Below are 14,344 nucleotides of genomic sequence, written 5' to 3' on the forward strand. Positions count from 1 at the left end.
TCATGTCAATTTGACATAAACCTGAAGATACGTCAATCTCAAATTATGTACTTTATATGACCTCTCAATCCTTGAAAGGCATCTACTTTTAATTAAGTCATACTTTGGAACAAATGTGTATTTTAGCAAACATATTTGATTTAATCTTCCCATTAGAATTTATAATTTATTTTTAATATTTTTACAATTAATGTGCCCATAGTTTTTGTTTCAAGGTTCATGATCTTCATTTGGATATAACTTTGTCCAGCACAAGAATAACTGTAGCTGTCTGTGACTTCGTAGTTTGTCACTGGGTCCCTATTTTCAGAATAGTGAGAGGTGGCAGGATTCACATCTAGCGGGAATGTAGTGAGTAGGGGAGAGAGTTTGAGGAGTCTGGGAGGGAGGTAGAGGCCAGGTTACATAGAGCCTCAAAGACCACTAAGACCTTTTTGTTTGTTTGTTTCAGAGACAGAGTTTCACTTTATTGCTCTTGGTAGAGTGCCGTGGCGTCACTCAAAGCAACCTCCAACTACTGGGTTTAGGTGATTCTCTTGCCTCAGCCTCCTGAGTAGCTAGGACTACAAGCGCCCATCACAATGTCTGGCTATTTTTTGTTGCGGTTTGACAGGGGTCTGGTTCAAACCTGCCACCCTCTGTATATGGTCCCGGCATCCTACCCATTGAGTCGCAGGCACCACCCAAGACTTTTATCTCTTTTTCTGAGGGATCTATTGAAAGGGTTTGAGCCGAGGATCGAATTTGTGAGGAACTGTGAGGTATATTTTAGCCTTTAAGAAAGATGAGGAAGATACTTCACAGAGTAGAATTTATACCTCCCAGTCTCACCCCAAAACCCAATTTCTTTGTGAGACTTTGGCAGGTTGTTAAGTATTGCACAGTCATCAAGGAATGATTCACTGAACTGATTCTCCCATTTAAATAACAGAATACCAATTTAACAGGAAGATAACACCTTTTGTGTCTGTAGCAGAATTAAATGATAAGCGGGAATGTACACACAAGGGGAAAAGAAGGGGAATCGATATACGTAATGGTATTTTCCAAAGCACATGCCTTAATGTTAAATGTTATTAACATAATTTTATAATACAGTGAATTATGACATCAGTAACCAAAATATCTTATTAGGTAGTTGTGAGACAACTTCGTAGGCAACTGGCTGAGGCACTACACAAAATACCTAGATCAGAGGCCTCACTGGACATTACGTCACACTGCCACATTCATTCAGAAGGCACGGCTCACGCCAAGAAGAAATGCAGTCAAATCACAAATAAAGTATATATGGAATTTAACATGTCAACAGTTGATATATAGCTTATTGAGTAATGAAAATTGTTTGGGGATACTAGTTTAGGTGAATAGGTTTTGTTTGCAGTTTATTATTATTAATTTCATTACAATTTATTATCCTTAAAATGCACTTATGTCTTGAATTCTGACTTGCATCCTGACATTTTTATAATTATAAGTACATGTGTGTATGTGGACATATACATCTACCACATATGCCCTTAGGAAAGTGAGAATTAGACATAATTTTCTCACAGAATTTGAGAGTCTGTGTTCCTTCTGAACAGTATGTTTTAGTGATTTCTGCATTGCCTTGGTGAAACAGGCCAGATTAAATCAGAAAATGTTAAATTGAATGCTCTTAGAAATTGTCTTAATTTTATCTTCACTTCTGTAAATGGAGACAGAATCTAGTATTTCTTGGATTTCAGGTTAACTGGTACAGGAATGTGATTATGCAGGTATCCAAAGTGCAGATTTGGGGGTTAATGTTTTGTGTCACCATAGATGTGCTGCCTCTGGACATTTTGTGTAAACAGTCGTGTGATATATCGTCCTTTATGATGGGCTTCTTTCACTTATCCTTGGGCTTTTATGGCTCGTCTCAACTGTAGCTTGAATTAGGATGTCATTTCTTTCTATTGCCATAAACAGAAACTCTCTGGCTATACCAGTTATCAGTTCCTCAGTCAGTGGACCTTTGGGTCCCTTCCAGACTTAACAATGCTGCTGTGGACATTCATCTACAAGTTGTGTGGACACATGTTTTGGCTCCCCTGGCGTTGGGCTTTATACTCAGAGGTGACTAGCTGACTTCAGCATTTCTCTGCCTTACTCTCTGTCCCCCCTGCCTCATCCATCTCTGATCATCCACCCCATCCATTCAGTCCTGTCACTCAATCTCCCCTTCTTTGTGAAGCTTTCTCTAACTGTTCTCTCACTGATGTTACATTTCAGCAGCTGTTGTCTAGTCTGGGTGAAATGATTTAAACTTTAATTATGCATTGCTTTTATTTTCTGAGACAGAGTCTCACTCTGTCACCATTGGTAGAGTGCTATAGCATCATCGTAGCTCACAATAACCTCAAACTCTTGGGCTCAAATGATTCTCTTGTCTCAGCCTCCTGAGTAGCTGGGACTACAGGAGCCTGCCACAATACCTGGCTATTTTTTTGACAAAGGATCTCGCACTAGCTTAGGCTGGTCTTGAACCTGTAAGCTCAGGCAATCCACCCGCCTCAGCATCCCAGAGTGCTGGCATTACAGGTGTGAGCCATCAGGCCCAGCCCCGATAGTTCAATCTTGTCTAATTATACATTTGCCTAAGGAGGAACTAATATCTGAACTAATATCTCAGCATGTCATTTATCCTGTATATATTTAAAATGTTTTATCTTAACAGTTGTTAGGATAAAATTAAACACTGTATGCCATATCAATTATTTCTTCTTTGAGACATAGACCTAATAAAGCTTTTATTTGAAATGTATTTTAAGCAATTAAATATAAAATTGAAACCATATTATCTTGGAGAACCGTTCAAACCAAAAGCCTATGATTTTCTCACTCTGACACAAAGTCTGAATTCCCCGCCTTAATTATGTAGCCAGATCATGACTTCTACATTGATGCCACTTTACCAATTGGAAAGTTCTGGTTCCAGCTCTTCTGATCTCTGTGTGAATATGGACAGTTAGTTCTTCCCAACATACATCTGTCTACTGTCTCTACTGTAAACACAAAAATAGGGTTATCCAAGGTCAGAAAAAGGTTTGCTTGAGATGTTTCGCTGGACCAAGTGGGCATTTGGCTGACATGGCTTTGCCTTGGATAGTTTAATTACGATGTTTAACGAACATCCTCACGCTTTAAGCTGACACTTTAAGGATAAATTCTCTCCTGGTTATGTCTTGATCCCTGCCACTTGATGGGAGAATCAGAAGAAATGTGGCATCTTATTTGGAAATGACATTCTCTAATATAATTGTGTTCCCTGTTTATTTTTATAATTTTATTTTTCTTTCACTGAAAAGGACAGATGATGCTTAGTTTTTAGCATTAAAAGCATAACAAGTTGTTTGTCCAAATAAAAATAAATGGGCATACAAAAAAAGTAAAATAAAATAAATGATGCAAGGGTGCTTGGAATTCAAAAATATAAATGCTTACCAAAAGGTAATTGTTTTATCTTTCCTCATGTTACCAATGTTATACATTTTAGTACTGATAAGATAAACTAAAAAACGAGACTAGTGTGTTTTGGTCCTAGACCATGGGTCAATACACTTGTCTGTGAAAGGCCAGATACTATTATTTGAGATTATGTGAGCCATAATATCCCTGTGGCAACAATTTGACTCTGCAGTTCCGTTGCAAAATAGTCATAAACAGAATAGTGACTGAACGGGTGAGTCCGTGTATCAATAAACTTTAGCTGTAAATATGCGTAATGGGCAAGTTTGTCCTAGATTATTTTGTATATAAAAAGGTGGTCATAATCTGAAAATAGTATTTTATATATGACACATTTTGTTCACCCACTCATCCATTGATGGACATTGGAGTTATTTTCAAATATAAATTTTTTTTTAATTTTTTGTTGTAGTTGCAAGAAGCACAGAGTCAACGCACAGCAACCATGAGATGGCCTACAATTGACAACTACATGAAAAAGTACGTTTAACAAAGCACAGAAAATAACCAAATCAGCAGCAAAGTGTGAGATTGTGTCAGTTATGACAATGAGTACATTGTGTGAAGCTAAGCAATCATTTCAGCATTAATTTTTTTAGAAATGCACATTTCTCATATATTATTCTTAAAATTTGTATGTTATTCACACAATGCAGCTATAAAAATGATGTAGTTGGCCAAATCATCTACTTTGAAATATTTAAAAATTTATGTAATTCTAACTTCAGATGTTTATTTATTATTTATTATTTTTTTTATTAAATCATAGCTGTGTACATTGATATGATCATGGGTCATAGTACACTAGTTTCATAGACCATTTGACACACTTTCATCACAATGGTTAACATAGCCTTCCTGGCATTTTCCCAATTATTGTGCTAAAACATTTACATTCCACATTTACTAAATTTCGCATATAACTTGTAAGATGCACCACAGGTGTAATCCCACCAATCCCCCTCCTTCTACCCACCTGCCCCCTCCCTCCCCTCCCTTTCCCCACTCCCCTTTCATGTGAAAGCCCTAAATTAGTTTCATAGTAGGGCTGAGTACATTGGGTACTTTTTCTTCCATTCTTGAGATTCTTTAGATGTTTATTCAGAAATTACATGGTATCTTTAAAATTTGTTGTGATAACAATTATTTTAAAATACACATTTTAGGCTTGAAGAAGAAAATTTCAATTTAAAAGTCATCATCGAAAAACAAGCACGCAAAATGGAGCAGCTCCAGGAGAACCTGTCAAGGGCAAGATCTGTATGTCACACTGGAAAGGGGTTTCATGTCTCTGGGACTCCAGCTTCAGTCTCGATCATACAAAATGTTGGGGACCACAAGTGTTTCATAGTTTGGAATATTAGAATAGACCTAATAAAATATCTTGGGTCTGAGATCCAAGTCCACACATGAAGTTCATATTTCTATTTTCATACACACCTATGCACATAGCCTGAGGGCAGTTTTATGCAGTGTCTTTTTGATAATTTGTGCATAAAACAGGGTCTTTACTATGTTTGCAGTGCAATTTGTCACATGAGGTCAGGTTTTGAATTTTCCACTTGTGGCTTCATGTTGAAGTTTTAGATCTTGAAAGATCTGGGATTTTAGATTTTAAGATTTGGGTTGTTCAGCACATAGTATGGATGCTTCTCCACTCATAGCTGGGGCTACATCCTGATAAACACACTATAAGTTGAAAACATAAGAAGGAAATTCATTTAATACACTCAACCTGCTTGGTGTGGTGACTCACTCCTGTAATCCTAGCACTCTGGGAGGCTGAGGTGAGTAGATCGTCTGGGCCTTAAGAATTGGAGACGAGCCTCAGCTAAAGTGAGACCCCATCTCTAAAATAGCCATGATTGTAGCAGAGATCTGTAGTCCTAGCCATTCGGGAGTCTGAGGCAAGAGCATCACTTCAGCCCAAGAGTTTGAGGTTGCTGTTACCTAATGATGGTGCAAGAAAGTGACACTCTGTCTCAAAAAAAAAAATACCCGCCCTGTTACCATCATAGCTCAGCCTAACCTTCCTTTAATATGCTCAAAACTTTGTCCTAAAGTTGGGTAACATCCACCTACCACAAAGTCTATCTTATAATAAAGTATCAAATATCTCACATACCACATGAGAAAAGAGCAGAGATTCAACTTAAAATACATTGAAATCACAATGGTTTGATACCATCATAAAGTCACAAAACTATGAGTTGGACCATAGTGAGTGTGTCAAAATTGCAAAGGGTCCATACTATCACAAAGTTGAAAAATTGAAAATCAAACTATTATAAGTTGAGCACATTTCTTATATAAGAATATTTTACACAATATGAAGTGTATCAATGATAAAATATTTATTATATTCATGTTGATATTACTGAGTACTAGTAGTTCAAATCTTAGTTTAATTTAATTTATTTATTTTTTAATATTGTTGGGGAATCATTGAGGGTACAATGAGCCAGGTTATACCGCTTGTGTTTGCTGGGTGAAGTTCCTCCATTAATAGTGTCTGACCCCCAAGAGGTGTTTACCACACCGTGTCCCCCACCCCTTCCCTCCTTCCCTCTCTCCTCACCCCCATTCCCTCTCCTCCTACATGTACTCACATCAATTCTCCTTATACCAGAATTGAGTATGTAGGATACTTGCTTCTCCATTCTTGTGACGCTTTACTAAGAAGAATGTATTTTGACTTCATCTGAATTAATACAATTTCACTTTCAGTTGTAGTAAAGTCACTATCATTTTTAGTGGCTGTATAGTATTCCATAGTATACATATACTACAGCTTGTTAATCCATTCCTAGATTGGTGGGCACCTAGTTTTTTCCCACAATTTGGCAATTGTAAACCGAGCTGCACTAAATAGTCTAGTGCAAATGTCCTTATGATAAAATGTTTTTATTTTCTTCTGAGTAGATGGCCAGTAATGGGATTGCAGGATCAAATGGGAGGTCTAGTTTGGGTTCTTTGAGGATTCTCCATACTTCCTTTGAAAAGGGTTGCATTAGATTGCAGTCCCACCGGCAGTGTAAAAGTGTTCCCTTCTCTCTACTTCCATGCCAGCATCTGCAGGTTTTTTTTTTTTTTCAGTAGATCATAACTGTGTACATCACTGCATTTATGGGGTACAATGTGCTGACTATGTACAATCTAGAATGTTCACCTCAAACTGGTCAACATATCTTTCACCTCACTTACTCACTTGTTGGTTTAGATATTTATACTGTACTGTTAATACATTTGGCATGTACTGTTGCAATATACACAGTAGGTGAGGTCTGAGTCTTTGTAATGTGGGCCAATCTCACTGGGCATATCTCAGGGTGGTTTTGATTTGCATTTCTCTGATAAGTAGGTATGATGAGCATTTTTTCACATGCTTGTTAGCTATTCATCTGTTTTCTTTAGAGAAGGTTCTATTTATCTTACCCATTGATATAGGGGTCATTGGCTTTTTTTTTTATTGTTGCTTAATTTGAGTTCTCTGTAGATTCTAGTTATCAGGCTTCTTTCCAATTCATAATATTCAAATATGTTTTCCCATTCTGATGTTGTCTATTTGCTTTGGTTGCTTTCTCCTTAGCTGTATAGAAGCTTTTCAGTTTAATTAAGTCCCATTTGTTCTTTATTTTTGCTATTACAATGCCACTGGAGCCTTCTTCATAAAGTCTTTCCCCGGGCCGATAGCTTCCAGCATTTTTGCTATGCTTTCTTTGAGAATTTTTATTGATTCATGCCTTAGATTTAGCACTTTTATTCATCTCGAAACCATTTTAGTGATTGGAGAAAGTTGCGGGTCTAGTTTCGATCTTTTACATGTGGGTATCCAGTTTTCCCAGCACTATTTATTGAATAGGGATTCTTTCCTCCAGTGAATGTTCTTGTTTGCTTTATGAAAGATTAGGTGGCTGCAAGATTTTAGTTTCATCTCATGGTTTTCTATTCAATTCCAGATGTCTGTGCCCATACCATGCTGTTTTGATCAATATGGCCCAGTAGTACAGCCTAAAGTCTGGTAGGCTAATGCCTCCAGCCTTGTTTTTATTACTAAGAATTACCTTAGCTATATGGGTTTTTATCTGGTTCCATACAAAATGAAGAATTTTGTTTCCCAAATCTTTAAAGTATGATGTTGACATTTTAATAGGACTTGCATTGAATCTATAAATTGCTTTGGGAAATATAGACATTTTAACAATTTTTTTGTTCCTTTGTTTTTTTGATTCCTCTTAGCCATGAGCATGGTCTGTTCTTTCATTTGTTAATATTTGACTGAGTTTATGAAATCAATGGTTTTGGTGGTAAAAATTTAATTAAAATATACGTGATCCTCTAAAAATAGTATGTTATATGTGCCACATTTTGTTTATTCATTTTTCTATCGATGGATTTTTCTGTTACTTCCAAACGTAAACTTTTTTATTCTTTCTTTTAGCTGCAAATATCACTGCTGCATCAGTTGACAGAGGCTAGAAGACTGCCTGGGAAGATGGAAGATCACATGCAAATGTACAATTTAAATCAAAATCACTTGAGTATTTATAAAGCAAATAAGTCATGTAGAATGAGATTGCATCATTTATGATAATAAATGCTTCTGAGTGAAGCCAAGAAAAAATTTCAGCATTAAGCTACTTTGAAATGCATACTTTTGGCCGGTCATGGTGGCTCATGCCTGTAGTCCTAGCACTCTGAGAGGCAGGTGTATTCCTTGAGCTTGCAAGTTCAAGACCAGCCTGAGCAAAAGCAAGACCCCATCTCACTGAGGCAAGAGGATCGTGTAAGCCCAAGATTCGTAGGTTGCTGTGAGCTGTAACAGCTTGAGACCCTATCTCAAAAAAAAAAATGAAAGAAAAAGAAAAAAATGCATACTTTTGTGTATTATTTCTAATGTTTTCAAATTATTCATGAAATGCAGCTGGAAAAACAGTACAGTTTTCAAAGCTCCTACTTTTCAAATCTTTAAGAATTCATGTAATTATGCCTTCAGATCTCTATCCAAACATTACATGGTATCTTTAAATTTTTTATGTGAGAATAATTATTTTGTAATGTTCATTTTAGGCCTGACATAGAAAATTCCCAGTTAAAAGCTAGAAGCCAAAAGCAAGCAGACCGACCTGAGCAACTTCCACGTCTCCCATCCAGCGCAGGGTCGGTAAGTTAACCTCTCGGTTTTTCTGTTATATCACAGCAGGATTCTGTTTCTTCAGCAGCCCAGGTTGATTACCTCTGGTGCAAAATGCTTGGGACTGGGAGTGTTATTAGTTGCTTACACACAATGAGAAATCTTTGGTGGGAATTCAAGTCTAAGAATTCATATCTACCTATGCACATAGACTGAAGACAGTTTATACAAGGTTTGTAAGTAAATTTTGTGCATGAAACATGAAACAATGTTCTGAGTGTTTTCACTGCAACTTGCAACATGAGAGCAGCCATAGAATTTTTCACTTATGGAGTCACATCCACACCCAAGACATTTCAGCATGTGAAACATTCTGGAATTCAGATTTTCAGACGGAGATGCTCAAACTATAGTACAGATGCTCCTTGCCTTATGACGGGGTTTCACCCCAGTAAACCCACCAAAGGTGGAAAATACCACAGGAGCACAGTGCATCTCAAACATGTCCTCAATTTATGATGGGGTTTCACCCCAGTAAACCCACCAAAGGTGGGAGATATCACAGGAGCACAGTGCATCTCGTATATGTCCTGATTTATAATGGGGTTTCACACCAGTAAACCCACTGAAGGTGAGAGATATCACAAGAGCACAGTGTATCTCGTATGTGTCCTCGATTTATGATGGGGTTTCACCCCAGGAAGCCCACCAAATGTGGGAAATATCACAGGACCCCAGACCCACACCTCCAGGATCTTAATCCTCACCCTCGCCTGGTTCACAGACTGGACGGTCCCTCGGACACTATAACAGGCAGAGCTCAGCCATCAGAGTCTTTGTGCAAGCCCAACCCCAGGTCACCATGACCTGAGATGTGTGCCAAAGAGGTAGGCCCCAGAGGTCAGGAGACTTAGCACTCACTTGCCAACTTCTGGCCAGCACAGAGCACACAGATCAGGCTTCGTCTCTCTGCACTCCAGTCAAGGTGACTCTGGAACACTCAGGAAACAGGGACTTAATGACCAAACCCCTCACTTCATTAGCTCATACTGCCATCATGACTATAATTTTGCACCGTGAATCCCACACACACCTGGAGGCAGATGAAGTCATTAGACCCTATGTCCAGATGAAGAATCTGAGACCAGAGAAGAGAAAGGAAATCCCCAGGATCAGCCATAGAAAGAACAACACATTCTCTACTGAAATCTACATTTTGTTGTCGAGATCCCTACGGCCTGGTCTCTGTCACCGCACGAAGGAAACAGGCTTGACATGGATTAGGAGTACAAGCTTGCAGAAGATGGACTAACCTTAGGTGCAGGATAGCTCTCAGCCCTTTCCGCAATGGCTGTTAATTAAGGTTATACACAACAGGCGTGGAGAGTTAAGGTCATTACATAGGAGAGCTGCATGCATAAGGATTGCCACGTGCTCTTTCCTCACGAGTTCTTTCCCCACGACTACCATGAAGAAGTACCAAGCATCACTGTTTAACACATGCTTACTAAAGAGTGACCTACCTTATCTCATTCCAGAACACTGATTGACCTGGGGGATTGCCCCTAAGTCACAAAACATACCTAGGCTTTCCAGGAGACTGTCCTGTTCTCAGCGTTTCCTTTTAATGTGATAAGAATCAGTAACTGTCCTTGTAAGCATGGTGTCCACTCCTCTACATTTTCTGATATAAAACACCATCCCTTCCAATTTCCCTAAAATCCCCACCCTCCAGGTCACCAAAGGGCAGAAAACAGATGGGGGAATATGGTCTCCAGTACACCCCACTTAAAACAAAATGTACTTAAATATGTTTATTTAGCAGCCCAATTCATAATAGCTAAGTCACGGAAAAAGCCCAAGTGCCCATCGATCCACAAATGGATTAATAAATTGTGGTATATGTATACTATGGAATACTATGCAGCCTTAAAGAAAGATGGAGACTTTACCTCTTTCATGTTTACATGGATGGAGCTGGAACATATTCTTCTTAGTAAAGTATCTCAAGAATGAAAGAAAAAGTACCCAATGTACACAGCCCTACCATGAAACTAATTTGGGACTCTCACATGAAAGCTATAACCCAGGTACAACTTAACAATAGGGGGAAGCGGGAAAGGGGGGGGGGCGGGTAGAGGGAGGGGGAGCGGTGGGATCACACCTGTGGTGCATCTTACAGGGGTATTTGCAAAACTGGGTAAATGTAGAATGTAAATGTTTTGGCACAGTAACTGAGATAACGCCGGAAAGGCTATGTTAACCACTGTGATGAAAATGTGTCAAATGGTTTATGAAGCGAGTGTATGATGCCCCATGATCATATCAATGTATACAGTTATGATTTAATTAAAAAAAAAAAAGAATAGGGAGAAAGGGGAAAGGGAGGGGAGGGAGGGAGGAGGGAGGGGGAAGGAGGGGGATTAATGGGATTACACCTGCGGTGCATCTTACAAGGATATATGTGAATCCTAGTAAATGTGGAATGTAAAGGTCTTAGCAAAATAACTAGGAAAATGCTACAAAAGCTATGTTAACTAATGTGATGAAAATGTGTCAAACGATCTATGAATCAAGTGTATGGTGCCCCACGATCATACTAATGTACACAGCTATGGTTTAATAAAAAATAAAAATAAAAAAAAATAAAAGTTTAGAACTGAGGTGAAAGATTATATTTTGTACCAAAAACAAGTTTGTGATTGGAACATGATGAAACTGAATTTCCCAATGGGGCTGGGAAATTTGATTCAAAATCAATTTCACACTAAAATAAAAACCTAATACTTATTGAATAAAAAATAATAATAATAAAATAAAATGAAAAAAATTATTAGAGTCCAATGGAAGGGGAGAATTAGGGTAATAGAAAAGCCACAGGAGGTGGAGAGACAAGATGGCGGACTGAAGCCAGCTTTCAACAAAGGCTCCCGTCCAGAAGGAGAGTTAAGGGACAGGAATTTAGTAAGTATCCTGGTGGACTTGAGCCTCACCAAGAGAGAAGGCTGAAGAACGCACATCAACACCGCTGAGGCAAGCTGTGATCACAAGGACGCAAACAAAAGAATGCTCACTTCTGGATATTCTGAGGCCACACCCCCTGTCTCCCTGGGCAACCAGAGGAGGCCACCGGCGACACGGCTCACAAACCCAGGAAGCTTCCAGGGCGGGGCCGACCCAGAGAGGTGTTCAGACGCAATTCTCCAGCAGCAAAGACGTTTGAACTCAAAACAGTCCGTCTTCTGTAGGCGACGACAGGAACAGAGACAGAACCTCACAAAGTTGTCTATTCTGTTCTGTTCTGTTAGCAGCATCCATCAGGGACGGGGCTAAGCCTGAGTGAACACCTCCTTCCCATCACCTGCATCAAACACTCAAAGATGTCAGGCCCCATCTCCTCCTGCTAGATAGCGGCAGTCTGCGGGGGCCTGGCAGACTTCCTTGTGATTCAGGCAGGTGCAAATCCCTGGAGTGTCTGTTCACTGCAGGCAACTGGGTTAGCCATCTGCAGAGATACCAGTGACTGGGTCCGACGGAGGGGCAAAGTGGGGAAGGAGACGTCAACCTTCCTAGACTGCTCTGTTTGCTGGGTGGCTCCTCCTGACTCCACGCTGCACTGGGGTGAGCTGTGTCAGAGGAGTCACCAGGCCCCTGTGATCCAGTTCCCAGAGACCTCTTGAACCCTTCCACCCGAGACAAGTGCCGATTGAGACAGTTGATTCGGACCTTTTGAACTGGGCTAATAGACTGAGGACTTTTCAGGCGGTGCCCTGGGTGTGCGATTGTAGGAAGGTTTGATTCTCCTTTTCCAACTGGGGTCAGAGGTGGGCAGGCGGGGTGACTTAATAGCTGATTTTTCCACACAGCTGAGACTTCAAGCCAGAGTAGAAGTTGCAATAGGATCGAACAGAAACCAGCTGAAAACAAGACAGAACCACTTTGCTCCACCACACCAGACAGGGCCCCAGTTTCTCAGGCCACAACACTGTACGGGCCCTCGATAAAACCCCAGGGGAAAAACCAAAGGGAGTAAACCATGGGGCGGAATCAGCAGAAAAACTCTGGTAACATGAATAACCAGAATAGATCAACCCCCCCAAGAAAAGATACGGCAGATGTGATTGAAGATCCCATTCATAAACAACTGGCTGAGATGTCAGAAATCGAATTCAGAATTTGGTTTGCAGACAAGATCAATAAAATGGAATTAGGAATTCGAGGAGAAATTCAAAAATTGTCTCAAGAATTTAATGAATTTAAAGACAAAACCACCAAAGACTTAGACACACTGAAACAAGAACTTACAGCCCTCAAAGATATGAAAAATACAGTAGAATCCCTCAGTAACAGAATGGAGCAAGCAGAAGAAAGGATTTCTGACATTGAAGATAAAGTCTTCGAACGCTCCCAATCTCTCAAAGAGGAAGAGAAATGGAGAGCAAAAACGGATCACTCACTCAGAGAACTCTCAGATAATTCGAAAAAAAACAACGTAAGGGTTATAGGAATTCCGGAGAACGATGAAGTGGCTGCCAAGGGCACAGAGGCCCTTCTACATGAAATTATGAAAGAAAATTTTCCAGACATGCCCAGAGAATCTGAAATTCAGATAGCAGACAGCTTCAGAACCCCAGCACGATTCAACCCCAATAAGCCATCTCCCAGACATATCATAATTAGCTTCACTAAAGTTAACATGAAAGAGAAGATTCTCAAAGCAACCCGGCGAAAGAAAACTATAACGTACAAAGGTAAGAATATTAGAATAACTGCAGATCTCTCTGCTGAAACTTTTCAAGCAAGAAGAGGCTGGTCATCAACTTTTAATCTCCTAAAGCAAAAAAACTTTCAACCCAGGATCTTGTATCCAGCTAAATTGAGTTTCATCTATGATGGAGAAATTAAATACTTCAATGACATTCATATGTTGAAAAAATTTGCCATAAGTAAACCAGCTCTTCAGGATGTTCTCAGACCTATCCTCCACAATGACCAACCCAATCCTATACCACAAAAGTAAAATCACCCAGAAACTTCGGATCAAACTCCAACTTCCACACTGGCGAAAGGATTAAAAATGTCCACTGGACCTTTGAAAAACTCGACACCCAAAATTCCACCAGACTTATCAATACTCTCCATCAATGTGAATGGCTTAAACTGTCCTCTAAAGAGGCATAGGTTAGCTGACTGGATACAAAAACTCAAGCCAGATATTTGTTGCATACAAGAGTCACATCTCAACTTAAAAGACAAATACAGACTCAGGGTGAAAGGATGGTCATCCATATTTCAGGCAAATGGTAATCAGAAAAAAGCAGGTGTTGCAATTTTATTTGCAGATACAGTAGGCTTTAAACCATCAAAAGTAAGGAAGGACAAGAATGGTCACTTCATATTTGTTAAGGGTAATACTCAATATGACGAGATCTCAATTATTAATATCTATGCACCCAACCAGAATGCACCTCAATTTATAAGAGAAACTCTAACAGACATGAGTAACTTGATTTCCTCCAGCTCCATAAACATTGGAGATTTCAACACTCCCTTGGCAGTGTTGGATCGATCCTCCAGAAAGAAGCTGAGCAAAGAAATCTTAGATTTAAACCTAACCACCCAATATTTAGATTTAGCAGACATCTACAGAACATTTCATCCCAACAAAACTGAATACACATACTTCTCATCAGCCCACGGAACTTACTCCAAAATTGA

General features: G+C 39.4%; 1 protein-coding gene across 1 annotated transcript in view; it reads left to right on the forward strand.

Moving 5' to 3' along the window:
• The window catches only part of LOC128588814 (ankyrin repeat domain-containing protein 26-like), a 60,984-nt gene that overhangs the window by 30,383 nt on the left and 16,257 nt on the right, over nt 1–14,344 (forward strand). Inside the window, exons 15-18 of the mRNA XM_053595603.1 lie at nt 3,905–3,972; nt 4,659–4,752; nt 7,934–8,007; nt 8,563–8,656. Of these exons, the coding sequence (XP_053451578.1) occupies nt 3,905–3,972; nt 4,659–4,752; nt 7,934–8,007; nt 8,563–8,656 (330 nt within the window). The remainder of the gene's footprint in view (nt 1–3,904; nt 3,973–4,658; nt 4,753–7,933; nt 8,008–8,562; nt 8,657–14,344) is intronic.

This window comes from Nycticebus coucang, chromosome 6 (genome assembly GCF_027406575.1).
Source record: "Nycticebus coucang isolate mNycCou1 chromosome 6, mNycCou1.pri, whole genome shotgun sequence".
NCBI lineage: Eukaryota > Metazoa > Chordata > Mammalia > Primates > Lorisidae > Nycticebus > Nycticebus coucang.